Genomic DNA, 23,351 nt, shown 5'->3' with positions numbered 1-23,351 from the left:
GCTCCCGAGGAGACACCAGGGTGATTATTCATGCACAGGCTTTCAGACTACTTGAAGGGGCCTATTTAATATTTTTACAGTAATACTATGCACTCTGCTGCTCTTACCGTAGAATTACAGGTGTCATCCTGAGGAGGTGTGTGTGGGGGGCAGGTTTTTGGAGAAAAGCCATTTTGCCAGGGAGACGAGACAAACAAGGGGCTGCAGAGAGACCTGGCATCTCCATGGAGCTGAGAGGATCTCCTGGTTCCAGGCTGCTGCCCTGCCCCCTCACAGAGCCATTAAGAGAAATCAGCAGGGAAATGCTCAGATAGTGGGGACAGTATGGAGGGACACGTTGGATCAAGCGACACGCAGAGAAATCCTAAATCTAGCACAGGTAGGGAGGAAAGGAGATACGAGCCACCTGGCCCTGGTGACAAAGTCTCTGTTGGCCATTTCAAAGCCACTGCAATGAACAGGTCAGGTTCTAATGAGCTGTGGGTCCAAAGCCTGACTGGGCAGCTGGAAGGCCCCGTAACCCCAAATCCACATGGTCTTTCAGAGAATGAACCCAAGGCAGAACAGATCGAGAAGGTCACGGCTCTCTCCTCAAACCACAGCACAGGCAAGCCATGAATGCTTTCCCGTTTCTCAAAATTGATTTTCTTTTTGCCGAATTAAAGTACAAAATGAACATGTGAGAGACCAAATGCTATCGGACCAGATTGTGGATGAGGCTAATAGGCCAAATGTCAGATTTGTTTCTGCTGAAGAGTCATTACTGAGTAGAGACTTTTATGTAACCTGCTTTGCACTAAAGCAAAATCCAGCCAGCTAATGACTGGCATGAGAAGGATGTTTTGCTGTTATAAATTTCTCTGGACCTTACCCCAAAGGGTAGGGGTAACCACCTGGCTGTAGCCAGCATTTGAGGCTGGCTGAAAATCTGATGGATAAGGGAAGCCTGAGATTCTGTGTTAAACTTTTCCTTGGATTCTGTACGGAGCAAAGGTACAAATTGCTGTTCCTCAAATCAAGATCCTGATCGCAGGTCAGGAAGAATCTCCAACCATTTCCCCCAGGCAGCTCAAACTCCTGCAGCACAATTCACAGGCTCTTAACAGGGAGGGTTGTTTTTCAGGTTTGCCTTTCCCAAAACCACAGAGCTCCGTGGCGGAATGGCTGAGAATGCTGACCTGGAGCAGGCATCAGCTTCCAACGTCCTGACTTGTGCGGCGCAGGGACGGGGAGCTGAACCTCTGCAGGCACCCAGGAACTCACGGGAGCTGTTCAAGGCTCTGAGCGTGGCTGTTGGTCACATCCCACTCTGCTCACAGAGACGTTGCAGCTGCTGTTGCTGGCACTTACTTACATTTTGCTATGCATTAACCAAAATAATTTCCTCTTTGAAGCACAGAAATTTCAGTGCAGAAATTGCTGCTTTTATCCCTAAGGCAGGCTGCCTAGACACGAGCCTGCCTCAGGTAGGAACCATTCCTGTCCAAGCAGTTGTGGAGGCAGATTCCTCACAAAAGAGGAAGTGATTTAGCAAGATGAAGTAATCACAGCGCCGTGAGCGCAACCAGGATTTCCCTGTTAATTGCCTCACTGTTAATTATGGGACCATTTTTTTTATTAAAATTAATTCACATCTTTCAAAAATGTAGTACTTAAAAAGGGGATGTACAGAAGTGTTTATCACCAATACCCTAAGATGCTAATTTCCAAATGTTATGGCTTGTAATCAAGTTTAATTTTCTGACTTATCCTCCAAAGAAGAGACTTTACACCGGTTTTGACATTTAAATTACCTTTGATTTACAACTCCAATACCACCATAAATATTCATAGCCCAGAATCGAGTATGTAGTCTTTAATTTTTTTTTTTTTAGATTTCTAATTCACCACTGAAAACCATCTCCAGCGCGAGCTGGAGGAACGAAATGAAGCCCATTTTATCTGAAGCACGGGGAGCATCTGGCCCTGCTACCTAACAGTGAACCGACGCAGCAGCAGCTTCTGTTTGACGCCGCCGAACAAAACTCGACCGCGAAATCATCCTTTGAACCTTTTCCTTCCATCTCCTGGCAGAAAGCTGCTGTGGGGCTGCTGGCCAGCGCTGCTGTCGTTTTGGCCTGTGCCACGTCCAGCCCCGCACGGGGACAAAGCCAGGGCAGCCCAAGGCTGGCACGGTGGGTGCCACGTGCGCGGCCGTGCCCGGCCTCAGCTCCCGGGCAGCCAGAGCGTGTTGGCTTTCACAGCCTCACAATCACAGCAGCTCCAGTAGCCCTGAGCGTGGCCGCGGTGGGGACAAAGCCCAGTTTGGCACAGGGGAGATGCCTGCGAAAAGGATGCCCAGGGATGGGGGGGAAGGTGTTTTTGGTGCTGCCCGGCTGAGACCCTGCGCGCTCGCTGACCCTGCGCGGCGTGACAGCGTGCCAGCCCTAAGCACCTTGGCCACAGCTGGCCCAGGTGGAGGCAGCAGCCTCCAGGCCGTGGGAGGGTCCCTGACCCCCGTGGCAGTGGCAGCAAGGCGTCTTCTTGCTGCTCTTGTGCAGCCCCCACATCCATTCAGGCTTTGGCTCAATTTCAGTGGCCGAGGAGAAAGTTGTGCTGGGGACTGACAGATCTCAGGGGTGATGCACCAAACTCCCTTCCCCTTCTCTGAGCAGAAACCCAGGGGAGAAGCAGAAGAGCTGAGATGCTCCAGCCCCTGCCCTTGCTGGAGTGGGTCTCTCTGGTGGCCGATTTCTGTCTCAAAATGTTCTAAAGATGCTCCATCTTCTTCTCCAGGATGTTGTGAGAACATGGGTCAGTGTGGGATGGGAGGAGGGACAGGATCAGCTCATACGTTGAGCAGAGGGCTCAGAGCCTCAGAGCCCAGCTCTGAGGGATACAGCAGGCAAACACCTGCACACATCAGTCACAATAAAGGGCAAATCGGCTTCATAATGAAACATTCTCCTCTTTTCAGTGACTGATGACTTCTTAATTTTCTTTTTTTTTTTTTTTTTTTTTTTTTAATATATCAGGTACACTTCAAATGTAATTAGTTTCTCCAGGTTTTTTTCTCCTTTCAACAATAAGGCAGGGACAGAGAAGCAACACCATCTCTACTCATTTCTTAAAATAATTTCTATTTGCAAAAGGCTAATAAAAAATCAAGATACATTGTGTCTGTTTCCACTCTTAAACCAAGGAATTTATTTCAAGCATTAACATCTACTTCTGAGATGAGCCAGTGCTTCAACTAACACAAGACGGAATATGACACTGCTTTTATGACATGTTAGATACCCCCAGCTCACCCCTACCCCAGGGACAATAAATATGTACCTCAAAAGTACCTCTGCAGCTGCCAGGAGTGTCCTTGGCTTCTTGTGCGGGCATCTTTGCACCACAGTTACACCGAGAGTCTGACTCTCTGATACATAACCCAGGTGCCTGCTCCTGCCCGAGATCAAAGAAGGATCTGCTTTCCCAGGAACTCACCCAGGTCTTTACTTTGCTTGCTTTTCATTTCAGTTCATTATTTTAATAAAAGGCATTTTCTCTGCCTACGAAATAATAGTTCACGGTGGATGACAGGGTCATTTCTGACATTATTTACCTACTCCATTTGAAAAGGAATTGCTGGCAGTAAAGCCCCCTTCAGCTGGGATCTGAGTGTAGCCTTAGAAACTCCAAGCTTTGAAGACAAGAGATGGACCATAGAAGATTAGGGCTGACAATTTCAAGTCTGTTTCTGCCAAAAAATCCTGAAAAATCTAATTATTTGGTGGGGCGATGTTCCCTCTGGTCAGTGCCTAAAAATTTGATTCAGGACAACAAACCTTTTCCAGATTCACTTTCCATGAAGGACCAAACACCAGAAGGATGAGCACCAAAACTGGTGAAATGAAGTGATTCAACTCTGAATGGTTTGCAGAGACCCCACAATGGTTAGAGAAGACTCATTAAAAAAACCCGGACTTTGTTCTCCCAAATAACTCATGACAATATAGAAGAGATGTCCTGTGACACTCTGGTAGAAAAAAAGACATGACAATGGCCTGAAACGTCTTGATTCTTTGTTCAGTAAAATCTGAGAGTCTTTTAAGTGACAAGTTCTCATAAATAATTCCATCTAATGGAAGATACTTTGGTAATTGCAGTATTTTAATTTCAGCCCTTTAAGTGCAGAGAATTCTCATTAGCACTCAGCATTCAGGTAGTGCAATGAATTTTCATGGAAAGAGAATAGCATACACAGAGCTGAAATGGTGGAAGTATGATGAATTTATGCATCATTTTATGGACAAAGATATTAAGTGATTCATTAATCAAAACCATCCATTCCCTTCTGGGTACAAGAAAGTTTTTATTATTCCTGGTTTTGAGGTAAATAGACGGAGGCAGAAAATTACTAGGTCTGGCCTAAGCCTCTTCTTCCCAAGCATTTCCACAGTGATTTTCTCTGTTTTCTAGCAAAGTTTATTTATAAATGAAGCCTTCAAGTGACCCTGGAGAGTCTGACTTTCCATGCCTCAATCTAACTCCTGCGCAATATCGCCTTGACTAAAGGCAATAAAAACATCCACTGGGGAGCTGAAATGCCAGGCTGGCAGACTGAGTGCATGAATATTATAAATGAATGAAGCAAAATTTGGATTTCAGGGCAAAAACTTGCCTTTGCTGCAGAGAGAGCTGGGCCTTGCCATGGCTGTTTAAAGGAATTTGCAGTACCTTGGACTCCTCTGTTGCCGGCTGCTGCCAGCTCGGAAACCGAGTCATGGAAATTAAAACACCCATGTTCTCAATTATCCCACTGGCACTGGAAGCGCTGGAGGAGGAGGAGGGATGTTAAATAAGAGTGTGCAAGAACAAAAGTGCTGGTTTCACGCTGAACTCTGAGCTCTCTTGTGTGTAGCAATGACTCAGTCTCAGGCAAGCGGCGCTCAGCAAAGGCGGCACGTGGGCAAACGAGGAAGAGTCGTGGCACATTTTCCTTCTAATTGTCCCCTGTCTTTTAATTGGTTTCAAAACTAGATGTTAGTAAGGAGACAACTGCTGCCTCCTTCATGCATGCTGCAGTTCATGCTGGGAAAGGTAAAGAACTGCAGGTAAATCTGGTGGGAATCAGACTCACAGAATGGTTTGGGTTGGAAGGGAACTCAAACCCATCTCATTCCACCCCTGCCATGGCAGGGACACCTTCCACTGTCCCAGGCTGCTCCAAGCCCTGTCCAGCCTGGTTTGAACACTTCCAGGGGTGGGGCACCCACAGAGGACCTCTCTGTTGCTGCATACACATTCAGAAATTCTGCTTTGCTGCACAGCCTTTAGTAAAGCAGAGATCATACAGGTGAAAAAAGGGGACTGGTCTGATCTTTAATGATCCAGCCAGTCTCACAACCTGAGAACCAAAATAAAAAGCACAAACCAAACATAAAGAGGGAGAGGCGCCAGCCGCTTGAGTGCTGTTTGGATTAATGTATTTAGAACAAATTAGAGACCTTATTAAAAACTCTTCCCCCAGGACCTCTCTGGTCTATACCTGACACATGCGAGGAAAAACATTTGATCTTTGGCAGCAAAGGAGCAAAAGCAAAATAAATTTAAAAAATGTATAAATAAAAGGACACACTGAAGACAGATACTTCAAACAAAATGAATCAAGACAGAATGCCAAGAAGATTGTGCCTAACTTCTAGGGGACAACTTAAGTATCAGTTTGCTTATTTATTATGCATTAATTAAAATGCTTAAAAGAAGTGGAACCTGGCTCAGGGAGTGATGAAGCCAAATCAAATGTGCTTTGACTCATCACAGCGACAGTTAGAAAAAAGGCAATTAAGAAAACTAATAGAATGAAAAAGTGGAAGCAAATCCTGTGGCCCTAGAAGCCTCCTGTACTCTGACTATCTGCTATAACTTAGAGCTGCTCTAAGCAGCTTTTGCAGTGTGTTTTTGGGCCCCTCCTGCAGAATGAAGCCTCTCAATTGAGGATAAAACCCTGTGCTTGTACTTCTGGATGTGTCTGGCTCAAGCTCCAGCAGCTCAACCCCACGAAGGCTGAGGAAGAAGGATGGGGAGTTATAAACCTGGGGGGTCAGGACACAGCTCTTGCTTAGGAGTGCAGCAGTTTTATACAAATAATCTCCTTAAGAGACTGGTGAATTTGATGCAAAATGAATTTTTGGAAAGAAACCAAAAGCTACTTGTAATAATTCAATATACAGTACTGACAAAAAAGGGGGAAATGTTGAACTATTTCAGTGTTTTCAAATAAACACTTGTTTTCTCCCTGGAAACACATTTCATTTCAAAATATTAAATAAGAAAATATGCTGAACTTCTGCTTCATTTCAGAATAGTCCGAAGCTAAAGAAGAAAGAAGAAAAAGATGGGTTATGAGCCCAAAGTGATCCACCTCAGCTCGAACTAGAAGCTTAATTTGCACACAAAGTGCTGTAGGTCAACCCCGAATTAATTGCTTCGTTTAACTCATCCCCGATAAATTTCTTAACTCATTCTTCTTGCTTTGACCCAAGCTTCTTTTCCTCTTTCGAAAACAAATGATTTCACTATGAAACCACAAACCCCACCATTCTCCCAGGTGCAGAAGGAACATCTGCAGTGGAAAGGGAGGAGGAAGGAGAAATAGTGACTGAGCCCAGGAGCGCCGTGCCCTGGGGGATCACCCACCTGCCCTGACCTCATCTGGGGCTCGCTCACCCAACATTTCTCTGGATTCCTGCCACGGCAGGGAAGATCAAGGTTTCTCCCGAAGTATCAGTTTCTTTGTGAGGTCCAGCATTTGGGTGCAGAGGTTGTGAGAGCAAGGCAACTTTGTTTGGGAGCGTGAACTACCAGAGCCTTCGGAGTATTTTGCCTCTCTAGCCCCCATCCAGAAAAAAGGGGTGTAGAAATGAGGAAAGTTCCTCTGGACTGGAACAAAGGAGGAGGAAACAGCCTGTCCTTTCATTTTGATGGATCTTTCTCTGCAGGGAGCCTTGAATATCTTCATTTTCCAGGTATCATTTGGTCTCAGATTAGTCATTTTTGACACTGGCATTTTTCAGCTAACAGATTAAGCTTCTCCTGCTGGGCACAAAGTATTTGGATGTTGTCTTGTAAAGTAAGTAGTTTCCTCCCCCTCCTTTTGGCCAGAGCAATGATTACTGCTCACTGGTTTAGACAGTGAAAGAGTGGGTTCTTTTACAAAAAAATGAAAAAATAAAATAAAATAAAATCTGAGAACATTTCCATTTCCCTCAAAGCTCGCTAAACTTGTTTTAAGGTTTTATTAAAGGCACAGAGTGGTTGACAATGAAATTATTTCTCTGAGCTGGGAGAGGTGAAGCAGATTGTTACACACAGGGAGAGGGGAGCTGACTGCTCTCATAAATAAGTCAATGTGTTACTCCTGCAAGACTGGAAGTGGAATGACAGCTCCTCCAGATGCTGATGCTCTGCTTCCCTGTGACCCTCAGCAAACCGAAGCTTTGCTAAAAATACCCTCCAAAAGCACACGTGCTGCAGGGCTGCAGAAACCCTGGGAGCAGGGGAGGTTTTAAATGGCCAGATTCCAGCTCCATCCCCCTCCATGCCCAGCTGGGCTGGGTCTCACACCCCTGCTCCCAACCCGTGTGCCCAAACCTCCACCGAGCATCGTCCCCGTGGCTGAGGGGCTTTGTGGCCACGGAGTGGGGAGAGCTGTGGAGCCTGAGCTGCTGAGCCTCCTCAGGGCGGTGGTGGGGATGGTGCCTGCTGCATCCTGGCTGTTTTGGGAGCAAATCATGGCTCTGAGGCGCTGCTGAGCCACGCCACGTTTTAACAGAGATTATTTCGATGTTTCCAACAGGGATGTTTCCACACGTGCCCTGCCTTGCTCTCCTCCCTGGCCTCTCTTGGCACAGGGAAGAGGCAGGGGATAAGACACAGCAAAAAATTAAAGGCCAAGAGGAGATGGAAGCCCGTGAAGTTTCGAAGCAGAGCTTTGTTTTGGGATGAACATTCCTTTGCTCCTCAAAATGCAACTTGTGCAGACTTTGACTACCCAGGCAGTGGGGCAAGGGCATGCCACCTTCCCCTCCTGACACACAGCAGAGGAAATTAATCAGCATCACCAAACCCCAGCTCCTTTCTCCCCTTCTTTTGCAATTTGATGCCTGAGATGCATAAGGAAGAGGAAAGCACGAGTATGACAGGGTGATTAGTGCTAATCTTTACTCACACGGAGAATAAGTTACCAATCAGCCACTCTGCCCCTATCTCCTTACTTAAAATGCAAACGAACGCGAGTGAAACAATAACATTTTAATTAGATGGAAATAGAAAAGCTACAGGAGAATGCCGTTGTTGCTGCAGTCTGAGGTTCCTTAGCTGTGTGTAATCACTTTGATGGATCACACTAAAGGGAGAGTTAAACAGCACAATTCCCATAACAATTTTTGCACCATCTCTTCTCCCTTTCTGTGATGGAAGCCAGGGACAGCTAAGGTGGGAGATGATTTTCCTTCCAGTGCAGCAAGGACAGCCTTCAGGGAAGCAGACCCAGCCCACGTTTTTGCTTGTTTTGCTTAAAAAAAAAAAAAAAAAAAAAAAAAACCTCAGAGCTCCAAACCAAAAGATGCCCAGAAAGCATCAAAAATGAAGAACATGTAAACCATGATGGAAAGTAGAACAAAAGAAAGGGAAAACTGGAAGTAAGACAATGCATGAAACTTTTCACAAGTATAAGGATGTACTCTGACAAGAAAGATTGTCACAGACCTGTTCTGATACCAGCTTGCACTCTGGTGTGGTCACCAGGGATCAGCCTGATTCCCCCAGACTCAGTGCAGCTTCAAGCCCAAATTTTGGAGAGGCACAGCCCAGACCACATGGTGCATCGAGGCTTTCGAGGCGGGGCCTGCTGCCAACACAAAATGTGTCACTGTGAATCATCCACACAGCAGTTTCAGACTGAAAAACTGCTCCCTGAATCATGGTGAAAAGCACAAATGTTCTGATCTGAAACAGAAAATTCACTGACTCCTTCTTGAGCCAAAAATAGGGGAAAGGGTTATGTAATTCATTTACTTTGAAAAATAAGCATTTCAAAGTTATCTAAACAGCCTTAATAACAGGGAAATCTCTGTTTATTTAATCAGTCCATTTTTTTGCTGGGCTTGGTGCTCGTTTGTCTCGTTCACCTTAAAACAACTTAAGCACAAAACTTCACCCAACAGCTTTGAGAGGCTGGCAGGGCAGCAACTCCACATCTACATTACCACCTTAACCACGTGCTCCTAAAAACATCCCAGGCTTTGGTGCACACCACGTTGTGAGCAGAAGGAGAAGCTGGAAGAATTTTGTGAGTAAGTCTTGGACCAAGCTGTTTCCGTAGTGGTGACCAGTCCACACTTTATCACTGGTTTGCCCCATTTCCAGCCCAATCAGCTGGGATGGAGGCAGATCTCCGACAAGTCACAGCTAGAATTGTAAATGAAAAAGCCAGGGTTATTTTCAGCTGATATTCTTGTCTCCCTGGATAAGTACTCTACTTCCCTCAGCAGTCTTTGCAAATCGTTCTTTGTGACCAGACACAAAAGCCCTGTTTTCTATGAGATCACTTATCTCCAGCAAAGCTTCAATGGAATATCGAATGAAGGCATCAAAACCCTGTCAAAACAACCACTGCCACAGCCTGGAAAGTAATATTTCATGGCTTCTTTCTTGATGTTCACTGGTAATAATTTTCATCAAGTTCACTCCCAGAAAGAGTTGGGGGGATTTTCTCCCCAACCCTGTCCAAGGCCAGGTTGGACAGGGTTTGGAGCAACTCGGTCTAGTGGAAGTTGTCCCTGCCCACAGCAGGGGGTTGGAATGAGATAGTCCCTAGGTCCCTCCGACTAAAACCATCCTGTGATTCTATAATTCACCACTGGTGAAGGGGTCTTTGATTGCCAAACCCATTCCTGGGCACTGGCGTCACCTCAGCTCCGAGGGAGGAAACCAGCTTCACCCACCTCAACACCAGCCCCCTACCTGGGACTGGTGTCTGTTTGCAGCGAAGGCAGCCGGGCAGAAAGGCTCTTTCTCCACCTGAGTGGTTTCCCTGCTGCTGAGCTGCTGACCTGAGAGGCCCCAGGCTGGGTCTTGGCAGGAGAGCAGCACTGCTCCTGAGGATGTGGATCAAGGGAGGAGGATCTGGTCGCTCGACGTGATGGATCCATGGAGCACGAGCAGGATTTCCAAGTGTGCTGAGAAATTTGTGAAGTTTTTAGGACAGAAATAGAGGTAAAGCTGCTAACTAGTAAGGTTTGCATAGAATCATCGTTGCTTAGCCACTCAGTATGGAAATTTTTCCTAACATCCAAGCTGACCCTCCCCTGCTGCAATTTGAGGCCGTTTCACCTCATCCTATCACTCACTGCCTGGGAGCAGAGGCTGACCCTCAAAAGTGTAAGGAACTGAGGTGTGCACCAGCCTCCCAAAGAGGAAAGAAGCCCAGTGCTGGGATGGAATTAATGCCCAGAAGCTTTTCAGCTGCGTTTCAATCTTGTCTCAACAGCACCCACAGGTCACAAGTCAGGATCATCTCTGCAGCCCGATCGATACACGTGGCCTCTTAAGCAAGCTCCTCTCTGCTGCCATGAGGCTGGCTCAGGAAAGGTGTCACTGCAAATCCACACGGAAAATCAAACACTGCACCCTGACAGACACAGCCCCAGCAAAAGGCACCAGGCACAGCCACGCTGCTGCAGCCCTGTGAAACTGGGGGGGGGAAAGAAGGAAGTCTTGGAAATCACCTGAACTAACCTGAAAAAAACACCACCTGGAATGCTTTGGGGTGTTTTCTTGGATTTAAGAGCGCAGCTCTGATTTAGAGCAGCAAGGGAAAGCGTTGCCTGTCTCTCCTGAATTCAGCAGGGAGGAAGTCAGTCTGTTTGCAGGCGTGTGGCTGCCGTGCACAGCTCCAGCTGCAGTTGTGGAGCTCCAGTCAATAGTTGCTTTCAAGAAAAAACAGTTTTGTTTTGCAGGCACAAAGACCTCTTCTATCCCTGCGCAGCAGGAGGTTTATAAAACTGTCATTTCTTGCCCTGTTTCTGCCCTTGCCTCTTTGCTGCTACTTCTTACAGGCAGCCAGTGGGTTTTTTATTGTTTTGGGTGTTTTCTTCTAAATGAAACTGAGTAAATTGTATTTTTCCCTAAATAGTTGATGAGTTTAAATTAAAGTTAAGACAAATTTTTCCATTATTTCATGGTGGGAGGTGGGGAGGAAAGCAGCAACCTTTTGGAGCAGAAAATAAAAACATTATTTGAACTTGGTTTATGCAAGGGCAGAGAGACATAACCTCGTAATGAGGGGGGCAGCTCCTGAGGGCCCTGAAAAGCAACTTTTGCCTGGGCAGTATTTAAGGGATGAAGTTTAGCACAGCACGACATGATGTGAGAAAACCTCTGGGGTATGACCAGCGATCTTCCCTCTCCCAAACACACTCTTCTGAAAGTAATAAGGACGCCAGCAAGCTTTATTTCAGGCTGCTCACTTTATTTGTAACAGCCTTCCTTGCAACTCCATCGATAACAGGGGGACGAAGGAAGATAAAAGCAATCATGAAAGGGGAAGACCTTCTGCCCCATCTCCCCCTGATGAAGCCATTCCCTGCAGATCACATCTCTAACCCCTTTTCAGAGAAAAAGGCAGGGAGGAGCAGGGTGGGAGACTCATTTGCTGGGAAGAGAGAACTGCGAAGCAGTAATGCAGCTGGCATCTCATTCTCAAAAATAAATGGCTCCTGCCACACTCCATCTTCCTTCTCTTCTCCTGCAGGACCCCTAACATTAATATCACTGCAGAGCAAGAGGTTTGTTCCTTCTTACAAAAAAAGCAGAGCAGCTCCCTCAGGCACAGCTCTATCCTAAAGCCCCATCCCTGCTTTTAGCCTGAAACTCTCCTCTTGCTTCCAGCCATCTCCTGGAGGTGCCAGCCTGCCCCTCATGCAGAGGGAAGCACCCTGCAGCGGGGGAATTGGAAGAGCAGGTTGGCAAGGGGTCGCACCAAGCTGAACCCTTGCTGAAACGGGACAATAAAGGAAGCAGCAGTGGGACCTGATGGGATCAGGGAGGAGCAGGGGGGGGTTGTGGCTGGGAGCTCGGCAGTGGGTGCTGGGAGCCACAGCCTCTCTGTTTTGCTGTTATTATCCCCCCTCTGCCCTGGCCCCTTGGAAAAGCCCTTTCCTTCGGGTAATTGTGGTTTTGTTCTCACTGCAAGCACTGCCCTGGGACACACGCGGTTGGTGACACCCCCGTACTTTGGCTTGTGATGAACTCAGGGAAAATGCACCCATAATGGAGCTCAGTTGGAAATTCCCTGAGCTTTTTGCTGCTCCCAAGCAGAGTATTCAGCAGTGCCACAAGGTCTAATAGGCGTCTGCTGTTTCCTTTGACTCAGAAAAATGGTTATTGCAGCTGCTGGTGCTCTGTCTTCAAACAGACTCCCTTTCTTGCTAGCTACTACAGAATAAATGGCATTTCTTTGGCTCCAGGATGCTCTTGGAAAACAACCATCAGATCAGGCAGAGGCTGTGGCCATGCTGCCATTGCACTGACCTCTCTCCAGCTCAAGCTGGGCTGGTTGTTCCCTTCTGATACTCCAACGCTGTCCTCAAGAAACAGCTGCCCTTGGGAGTCTCATCACTGCTTGACTCCCTCGTGGAGGAAGGAGGGGAGAGGTTTCCCTTCCCCTTTGCCACAAGAGAAAAGCTCTCAGCAATCAACAAGTGCAGCAGTGGCAGAGCCAGTATCTGTGTGATGGCACAGGGAACAAGCGGCACCACTCTGCTGGGCAACAAACAGCTCTGGCCACATTTACAGCGTGATGTTGGTGACATTTCTCCTCCGTGAAAGGTGAACAGAGGGAGGAACAGACCCAAAACAGACACAAACCCAGGCAAACCTACTGGCAAATTTCATAAAGGGGTGCAGTGCCCGTGGCATTACACCTGACAAATTCACCACACGAAGATCCAAAGGAATAAACCAGCTCCAGATAATTTCAGGGCACGAGAATATGTTCAGTGTGGTCTTAATCTTGGTGAAATTAATTTTCCTGACAGCCTGTTTAAGAGAAAAGTGGGTTGTATGATTAAAAGAAATAAACCCCTCTCCAATGCCCAATCATGTGATCAGCATAAATTGCCTTTCTAGGTTCTCACCTACCTGGATGTCAGCATCTCCCAGAGGTTTTCATGCCTCCAGCCCTTTTCTTTGGCTGTGGAATCACAAGCAGGCTCTCGGGCACTGATTTTTGCAGAACAGCAAGTTTAGATATAGATTTCTGGATTCAAATATTGCCAGCACTTGCCTACAAAGCACAGGGCACAAATCCACAGTGTATAAACCAGAGTAATAGAAAAGCCAGGCTGTTAATCTTCATAATGTGCCTCTCAGTGGGGATTTCACTTGAAAGGTATTTGCATTAAATATGATACTCAGTGGTGGTTATGCAGTTATAAATAAATTAAAGGCCGTATTTAAGTCAAGCACTGTCCCCCTGTTGACTGCAGCCCCAAGTGTGAGAGCAGCTAACAGCGGACTGTGCAGCTCTGTTCATCTGCATGACTTGCTGAAGGGAAAAGTGGTGGCAAGTTCCATCATTGGTGCCCTGAGAAATTGTTTTTTGGGGCAAAATTAATCTGTTTTGTGAGGTTAATGGTGTCAGCCCAAGCTCTGTGAGTGCTGGAAGTATTGTGGAGGCTTTTCCTTCCCTCTCCCCATCCCTACACTGTGCTTCAGGATTTTCTCCATCAAGGCTGAGCAGGCAGGAGGCTGTGCTGGAGCCTCCCCTTGGGCAGCTGAGGATGGGAGCAAAGAAAATTCAATTAGACTTTCAAGGGAGAAGAAAAGGACTTATCCCAAAGGAGAAGTGAACTTCTTGGTTACTTTATTGCTGCTTTTCCCAGTGTTTTTCTCTGTGCAGCTCCTCTCAGCCTCGTGCAGCCTCAGGTATTACATTTGTTTGCTGGCACAATTTGATCTCCAGGTTGTGTTCAGAGTGCCAGGCTGGCCATGTGCCTGGCTCCTCTGGACTGCTGCGCTCTGAGATACTCACTGGCCAAATTCCTGCCTTTTCTTGTTTCCCTTTCAAGGGATTTTCCTTCCTGCATTGGCCAGGAAACCCCTGAATGCTGTGAGGGAGAGAAGCCTGAGGCAGAGTTTGCTCCTCGGGTTAGTGAGTGCAGTCTATTAAGTGTTTGGGGCATGCACAGCTCCCCATCATTGTACCTTGAGGTCAAATAATCTCTTTGTTAGTCTAAACCTATCCTTCTCCTGCCTACAGTGCTTTATCAAACCTGACACACTTGGATTTAAGGAACAAGTATGACAGTGTCACAAGCCCATGACTGACAGCAATAAGAAATGAAACACGGGGAACTCAAAGGATTGAGTTTCTTTTTTTGAATTAAATGGGTATATTAAAATGTATAAATTACCCCCGTGGGGATAAAATGTGAGGTCTTTGCAGGAGGAATCAATAGTGATGCGAGCAATGAGTTAAACTTTCCCAGCAGCTGTGTGGGCTGCATTTTTATAAGATGGTTTTGAAAAAAATCATTGAATAGGAGGGGAAAGTGGGTTAATTTCTTATTGAACATACTCAAATAGTTATGGACTTATTAAGCAAATTCTCCAAGGGAACAAGGTGGCACAAAAGTCCTGCCACATATTAAGACCACATTTACTTGGTTCAGCAGTGCAGACATCCTTTGTTCTTGATTAAGTTAAAATGAATACGATGTGGCATTGCAATGACTGTATTAATTAGCTCCTGATCAAAAGTAGGGGTCTGCTGAGGCAGATGTCATCCTGCATCCCAGTGCTCGTGGCAGATCTGCAGCAGGTCCCTGCTCCCAGGGACGGGTGGAGCTGGTAAAGTGAAGAACCCGTTTTTTCAAGGTTAAAGGAGGAAGCAAATGAGACGCTTAAGGGGTGAGATTTCTCCTCTGGCTGCCTGACACCTCCCAAAGCCCCGAGAGCAGAGCCAAGGCAGCAGGGAGCACCTCAGGCTGAGCCTGGCAGGGCTGAGCTGCCCAGGGGAAGGCAGCAGGGACGCCCATGGATACATCCATGGATGCACGCCGGCAGCAGGGGACAGCACAGCCGCGGGCAGTGCCACCCAGGCCAGGGCACAGCCTCTGGCACAGCTGCCCCTCCCTTGCCTCCCTGGTTTAGTGATTCTGAAATATGATTTCTGCTCCGTCCATGACTCTTTGGTTCAAAGGTATTTCCAGCTTTTCCATGAGAATTTTGCATATAGTAGATGTTTTTTCTCCCCTTTCAAATACTAGGCTTTATGAAAGTTTACATTTTTTCCTTGGTGGTTTTTTTTTTTTTTTTTTTTTTTTTTGTGTGTGTGTGTGTGTGTTTTGTTTGTTTGTTCTGTTTTGTTTTGTGGTTTGTGTTTTGTTTTTTCCATTTCTACTAGGAAAATCTCATCTCCTATTCCTGTCTTCAGCTGACAATTGCCCCCAGCCCATGAGAACACAAAAGCTTCAAAGAAACCTCACTGAACTTTTCCTCAAAGGAAAAAGCTCAGCTACAAAGACCTTGTCCATTCTACCTTTCTTTCCCTGGGAGAGGAAAAGCCCCCGTGGAGCCGTGCCCAGCCGTGCACTCTGCACGGAGAATGACTGAAGGGAAAAAGCCACGGGAGACGAGGAGCAAATCTCACATGCTGAAAGCACCTGCAGGTGAGCAGCTCCTCCAGCCCACCAGATGCATCCTCTCCAAAGGCAGAGAATGAGAGCCACACAGCAGAGCCCTGTGCCACGGCATCCTCTGTCCTGGCAGGAGCAGGGCTGATGATGAGTTTCTGGTACCCCAGGGAGGGAGGAGGAGGTTGGACCTCCACAGACGACTCACTTGAATAATGGGATACAAATCTGCCTCACTAATATTTTCCTCCCATCCACAGAAAATGAGTGAATGCAGAAAAATACTGGGAATGAACTGTCAGCTCAGAAATTTGCTCTCCCCACCCAGGGTTAGTACTCCACCATCACCACCTTTTCTAAACCCCAGCACTTTTTTCCCGAATAACTCATCAGCCCAACTGATTTATCATCATTATATGGGGGGGTTTTTTTGGTTTTTTTTTTAATCCCACACCTAAGAGACTTTGAAATTGGATAGAAGAAATGGCATCCATGGGGGAGGTGTTAGTGGAACACAGTGAGTGAGCTGGGCCTTGGGGGCACCTCCATCTTCACACGGTGAGAGCAGCCTGTCCTGGAGGGCAAAGAGCAACCAGACACACTGGGAATGTAAAAACCCAGATCTGTCTGTGAGGGAAAGGAGGGCTGTCAGCACTGGGAATGAGGGGTTTGGCATTTAATTTTCTCTGCTGTAAGGCTCAGACTCCCCACCTGCTCAGCCCAGGGCCCCACCACGTTCCCCAGCCGCTGCCGTCACCTCTGTTCACGCACCGTCCCTTGGCCCTCAGCAAGGGGCAATTTCACAGCAGGGAAAAAGCAATGTGGACACCCTGGAAGCCCAAATTCCCCTCTGTCCCCCAGCCAGGCACCCCTGGGCATCCACAGGGGGATGCTGCCCACCCTGCCTGCCTCGGGCAGGACGCAGAAGCGTTTCTAAACGTCAGGATGCAAAAGTGCCATCTGTGAGTCTCGAGCAGATGCTGCACAGAGACAAGAGTGAAAGTCTTCAAGGGAAAGGAGGGGGAAGCAGGGAGATGACAATTAAATAGCTGTTTTAAATGATCTGAAAGATTAAAGGCAGATGAAGGCTTTTAGATTTTTTTTTTCTCTCCGGGAAAAGCAGCTACGAGATTACCTTCATCTCTTCTGCCTTTACAAACTGCTGGTAAGAGGAAAACCCAAGAGCTTAATTGATTGGCCACACTTCCTCGTTTTTTTATTATCTCTCCAGCTGACATCTTGGGAAGGGGGAGGGAAAAAAGAAATCAAGTGAATTAAAATCAATTGGGGGGGGGGAAAAAGAGAAGAAATTATGTAAGAACCGGCAAAACACAGCAGGCCAAGTGGTTATGTAAAGCAATGAACACAAGAGCTTATTTAAATTAGATCTAGCTGCGAGACAGAGCAGAGTGTAAACGGGCTGGGATTAGGCAGGCTGGGCTGTCGTGCATATGCTGAGTTAAAGCCCTGGGTTCCCTGAATAGCCCATGGAAAAAAAGGCAGTTTTTTAGGGATGCTCCCACCACAGCAGATGGGCGTCGTTGCTGGAGCAGGGGTCCCTCTCCACGGCTGTGGGGATGGATCCAGACACATTTACACCCCAATAGCTTCGTTTTCTTGTCTTCCTGAGGGTGTGGCAGCACCGTGACCTGATGGGACGCAGTCCTGCCACAGAGGTGCCATTTGTGGTGCCATCAGAGGGGTGAGTGGCACCCGGGACTCCTCTGGTGGTGTGAGTGATTTAGAGCAGCGCTGTTATTAAAACCACAGGAGGAGGAGAAATCAACTTCAGTTCCTCTTGTCGATACCAGCAAAAACAGAGGATTCCTGAACCACTGACACCCTGGACAGGATCTGCCAGCAAACCTGGAGAGAATTCAGCCACTGAGTTTTATGGCTCGCTATTTTCACGTAACATGGAGAAATGCTTGCCATGTTCATTACTTGGCATGACGGATCTGACGGTGCGCAGGGCCCTGCCTTCCACAGCACCAGGGCACTGAGCACATCCCACCACCCTGCCAAGGTGCTCATCACCAGAGGAAAGTGTAAGAGAGTGTTTACAACATCATCCATGGGAGTTATAACTCTGTGAGCCTCTCAGACTCAAAGGAAATTGAATAGATGACCTTGGAAGAGTGCAGACAGCATGGTAATGGATGTCAAGAGTTCTGGTCCTTCCTTTCCATCTCCTTCACACCTGAGGCTCTTTGGCAGGTCCTTCAAAGGCATTGCACGAAGAATTGTAGGCAGAAATAAAGCTGAGGAGCCACTGGGTGAACAGTTTTTTTCATGTGCAGCGTTATTTACTCTACAAATCATCCAAACTGTGAGCAGGCTTCATAAAACATAATAAACGAGGGCTCTGGAGGGATGAGTGAGCTGCAGCCACGCAGGGTGGGCTGAGGCAGAGCAGATCCACAGCAGAACAGAGGTCCTGCAAAAGGCTGAGGAGGTCCAGAGGAGTTCCCCAAGCGCTGCCCTAAAAAATGAGCAACTCGGAGCTGCTGGAGCCGTGGCGGTTTCTGGAGGAGCAGGGCCTGGTGCCATGTGTTTTAATAAATGGGATCACACCAGCTGTCCACGCAAATACAACATTAGCATGTGTCAGACACTCTACCCAGGCACTTGCTGCATCTTGGGGGACATTTTGCAGCAGAGCCGTCCAAGTGCAGGCTGTGCCACACCCAGTGTGAATTTTGGGGTGCCAGGGCTGCCCACACCCAGCTCCCCTTGCACTTGTGCCCAGTCCAGGCTCAGATGAAATCCTGGGATTTCAGCTTGAGGAGCTGCCCGCTCTGTGCGTGGGGACTGATGGAGCACCAGGATTGCAGGTATTTCCCTCAGCTTCCCCTCTTTCCCCAAGTTCTGCTGTGACCCTCTCCAGAAAACAGATATAAAGGTAAGAAAGCAATAAGCAGGAAAATCAATTTGCACTGCATCTGGCCAGCAAAAGTCAGAGCTTTCTGAAAATCAGGGCTGAGACTGTGAGATGTTAATGGCACACAGGACAGCACGTGGTAGATCAGCACACTCAGGGGGATCCTGTTTTGAGGGAGCTGGTTCCAGAGCCAACCCCACAGGCACAGACTCGTCAGTGAACAGGGAAAACCTCTCATCCTGCCCCAGAACTCTGATATCTATTGCTGCCACAACGAGGAGCTTTAAAACCTCCTCCAGCTGAAATGCCATGACAACATGAATTTACTTGTAAGTTAATTTACTTTAAGAGGTGTTTAATCTACGTGGAAGAAGAACCTAAAACTGGCAGCAGTGCTTTTCAGAGGATGTCTGCCAGCTAAAGAGTTTACTAGACCTAAATAATGTGGCTATAATGGACTTACTGCTGGTACCAGATCCCACGTGGATGCCAAAATCCAAAGCAGACATCCCTGACTGGCAGAAGCAACATGAAAACTTGGCAGTGCAGAAGATGTAACAAACCAGGTCCACAGGCTGATTTAAGCAGCTGCAAGGACAGTGATGAGCAAAGCTGGGAAATAGCTCTAAGAATTCCATGTTAGAGGCCACACAGGGCTTATGCCTCGATGGCAAGAGGTGAGATGTGCCTGGTGTAAGGATCATGGGGACACCCTGTGTCACCCTGCAGAACATCCCAGTTACTGCTCTTCATGATTATTTGCTGTCCCTAACAATTTGTAATTGCTAAAAAAAATATCAGTAATTAGCTCTTACAGTTGTTGTGGAGCTTAAGTGGTGTGAGTTAATATGTGCAAGAGCCAAATATCCTGATTTTTGTTTGAATAATTACTTTTTTATTATTATTACATGGAATCCTGGTTGTTCACATTCCGTCTAATTTCACTCAGGAATGTCCATTAAAATTTCAATACCCAAAGCAAATACAGAGGAACTTTTTCAAAATCAGAGACGTTAAATTACAACAATCAAATAGGCCCTTACAACTCAGAATATTCTGTGATTCTGTGAAATACTTTTTCCAGGAAAAAATATTTACTGGAGAAATACTTTCTTCTGTTCAGAGAGGATCATTCTCCTGCCATGATCCCAGCAAAACCAGAGCTCACACTGCTCTCTGAGGTTATAAATGGTTGCAATACCCTGTTCTGGGACAGAACTTGAACTTCTTTCAATCAGACAACAAATAAAACCACTTGGACAACTAATGGCTTAAAAAAAAAAAAAAAATAAAATTGCCAGTTTGCTTTGGACAGTTTGCCAAGCAGGAATAGGAGTGAAGTATGTTGAGTGATTTATTACGAGTGACTTGCCAGCTCGAGCAAGTGCATCACAGCTCTCCTGAATTTAAAGACAGAAAATGAATGCAAAGAGATGCAGAGATGCTCTAAGGCAGCTTGAACCCACCACGAAAGACCAGGGCTCCAGATTGCCACCCAGCAAGACCTCTGCACGTCACAGTGCACATCAGCACTGCCCTTTCTCTCCCGGATCTTCCATCATTTGTCTTTTTTTAAACCTCTGCACAGTTTATGCCGTGAGAGCGCTGGCTCACACGCTGTGCCATGGTTTCCATTAACGCACTCCAAACCTGACTCGCAGCTGCTTTGCTTATTCACTCCAGAGCCCTCCCCGGTCCAGGGCCCTGCCTCACGTTGTGTGATGCTTCCCTGTGCCCAGAGGAATGGAGTGAAACCATGAAACGACCTTCCTGTCTTGGCAAAGCCGCTTTTGCAGCCAGATCTCCTGAGAAGGAGCAGATTGACACGGTTTGGGGTTTGGTCCTTCCTTCTCCCTCAACAGCTGCCTCTTTCTTTCAGCTTTTAAATTAATCCACTGGTTGATTAAATATATATATGAGGAAAAGCCCATAGGTGAACCTCACATATACATAATACATTTGTGTCTTCCTACTCCTGGCTTGGCTAATGGGATAAGGTATAGCCTGAATAATTGCAAGACTATAAGGTACACTGAGAATTCTTCAAAGTGTAATCTCCAAAGATATGGATAGGAAATAATCCTCTGGTTTTAGCCCTACCATGGTAACAGTGAGCATCAGTTTAATCCTAGAAGGAAGATGAGTGGAAATAATGCATTTCAGTCCCATTGTTCTCAAATCAGATGGCTCACATCTCCTCAGAGAGCAGAGAATTTGGGTTAAGTACACTGGGCTGCCGCTGACAAAACCTTCCAGGCATCTACAGGAGAAATGCAGCCCTCACCACCTCAGATGGAAGTTAGGGATCGTGACAGAACGCAGAGGGAATCCAGAGCTTCTATCACAGCTTGATTTTTGTTTACAGGAACAGTGCAGAGAGGAAACTGGGGGATTTATGTCTAAACATTTACCGACTCTGGTCTTAGATCTAAATGCACATACCCTCACCTGCTCTCACTGGGAAGGAATGGTTCTGATCCATTTCCGTTTAAGTTCCCTCCCTTCAAGTGTGGGAACATCCCAAAGACTTCAGTAGACATGCAGCTTTAAATTCCAACTGCCCGCTGATTAACCCCACCTGAAATTCATGTTCCAAATAAAAAATTGAGCAGCTATCACACGCAAGGCTGGCAGCCAAGGGACTATGGAGACTGGTGTCTTGCTCTCTTCTGTCCCTCCTTCCGTGTCTCTTACATTTTTCAAGCTGAATGCTCCAGTAAACAAACGCCTCAACCCGCCAGAGCGCTGGAGCACGGCAAGTGTTGATGCTGAAATCCGTTCCACGCATGGGCGTGTTGGATTTAGCACTGTGCGGAGAGCAGCAAAGCCCTGCTCAAGTCAGGAGGGGCTGCTAAAACCGGCTACGGATTTCCCCAAAACAGCAAAAAATAGCAGCCTCTGGCCTCCACGATGCAGCTCCTTTTCTGAAGCCTAAGCTACACCCTCTGTCCAAAACTTTCTCAAATTAGGAGCTGTCACTACACTGGAGAAAAGAGCTCTGGATCAACACAAGGAGCTGGGAGTGGGGGGGGATGGTTTTATTTCCCCTGAACTTGCTGGCCGCTTTCCAGCAGAAGCGAAGGAGATGAAGAAAATGCAGAGGAAGGGTGGAGATTTGGGGCTTTCTGGCTACGATCTGCCACCTTTTGGGGGGGACCCGAGAGTCCTCGGCGCGACACGGCGGAGCGGCACCGGCTGTCCCGGGCTGTGCGGCACCGGGAGCTCCGGACCGGGACAAGGGGAGCTCCGGGCACGGGGAGGGGCTCCGGGGAGGGTTGCACAGGCCCGGATTAACCACTGAGAAGGATTTACCCCGCCGCAAGGTCTCTGCTCGGCATGGGGGAGCAGGAGCGGCTGCGGGGAGGGGCGCAGCAAGAGGAGCCGAGACATCCACAAATCCCTCCGGAGCGCACCCCGGGCCGGTGCATCCCGTCAGGGCTGCCCGGGACATCCCCACTGCCGAGCCGGGCCCCGCTCCAGCCTCCCCCTGCTACCCCGCCCGGCTCCGCGAAGTTTGGGCAGGCGGGGGAGGAGGCGGCTGCCCGTTCCCCCGGCCCCTCACCTGGATGACCGTCTTCAGCGTGGAGGTGTCCACGATGGCCGTGCAGATGAGGGAGTCGGGATCCTGGTCCTTGCCGTAGATCTGCCCCATGGTGAAGATCATGGGGATGGCGAGCAGGAAGGAGGCGATCCAGATGCAGCTGATGAACTTCTTGGTGCGGCTGCGGGACATGATGCTCTTGGCTTTGAAGGGGTGGCAGATGGCCATGTAGCGCTCCACGCTGAGGCTGGCGATGTTGAGCGCCGTGGCATAGGTGCAGGCGTCCCGGAGGAAGTAGTAGCCCTTGCAAACGGCCCCCCCGAAAGCCCAGGGGTGATGGACCCAGATGAAGTTGTAGAGCTCGATGGGCATGCAGAGGATGAAGATGAGGAGGTCGGAGAAGGCGAGGCTGGCCAGGTGGTAATGCACGGTGCTCTGCAGGTTCTGCAGCGACTTCTTCCGCACCAGCGTGTACGCCGTGATGGAGTTGCCCACCGTTCCCACCAGGAAGAGAGCCAGGTAGATGACGGTCACCATCACTTTGGAGTAGATGTCGGTGTTGACGTCCAGGTCCTCCTCGTCGGGCACTTTGGGGAGCAGGTCGGAGCGGTTGGACGCGTTGGCATAGCCGCTGGGGTGCGGGGGCAGCGGCCCGGAGGGCACGGCCGGGGCCGTGGCGTTGGGGTGCATCCCCGGCGCCGGGCAGCACCGCCCGGACCCGCCGCTGCCCCCGGCGGGGAACTTGGCCGCTTTTAAGGCGGCGGGAGGAGCCGGCGGTCCCGGGGCTGCCGCGCGTGTGCGAGGGCGAGACGCGCCCCCCGCTCCGAGCGAGCGCCCGCGGCCGCGGCTGCGGCTCCCCCCGCCCTGCGCTCCCCCGCGCACACAGATGTGCCCCGGCCGCACCGCGACACAGCCGCACACGCACCGGGACACACACACCGGGACACACCGGGACACACACCCGCACACACACCGGGACACACCCGTACACACACCGGGACACACACACCGGGACACACCGGGACACACACCCGCACACACACTGGGACACACCCGTACACACACCGGGACACACACACCGGGACACACCGGGACACACACCCGTACACACACAGGGACACACCCGCACACACATCGGGACACACCCGTACACACACCGGGACACACACACCGGGACACACCCGTACACACACACCGGGACACACCCGCACACACGCACCGGGACACACCCGCACACACACCGGGACACACCCGTACACAC

General features: G+C 48.5%; 1 protein-coding gene across 1 annotated transcript in view; it reads right to left on the bottom strand.

Moving 5' to 3' along the window:
* Window positions 1-22,820, bottom strand: part of NTSR1 (neurotensin receptor 1) — a 54,072-nt gene extending 31,252 nt beyond the window's left edge. Inside the window, exon 1 of the mRNA XM_040080401.2 lies at window positions 22,112-22,820. Coding sequence (XP_039936335.1) covers window positions 22,112-22,780 — 669 coding nt within the window. The 5' untranslated portion in view covers window positions 22,781-22,820. The remainder of the gene's footprint in view (window positions 1-22,111) is intronic.
* Between the last annotated feature and the right edge of the window lie 531 nt (window positions 22,821-23,351).

Source organism: Hirundo rustica, chromosome 16, assembly GCF_015227805.2.
Source record: "Hirundo rustica isolate bHirRus1 chromosome 16, bHirRus1.pri.v3, whole genome shotgun sequence".
NCBI classification, from domain to species: Eukaryota; Metazoa; Chordata; class Aves; order Passeriformes; family Hirundinidae; genus Hirundo; species Hirundo rustica.
Note: the sequence above shows the minus strand (reverse complement) of the source record. Positions and strands in the feature narration are given on the sequence as shown.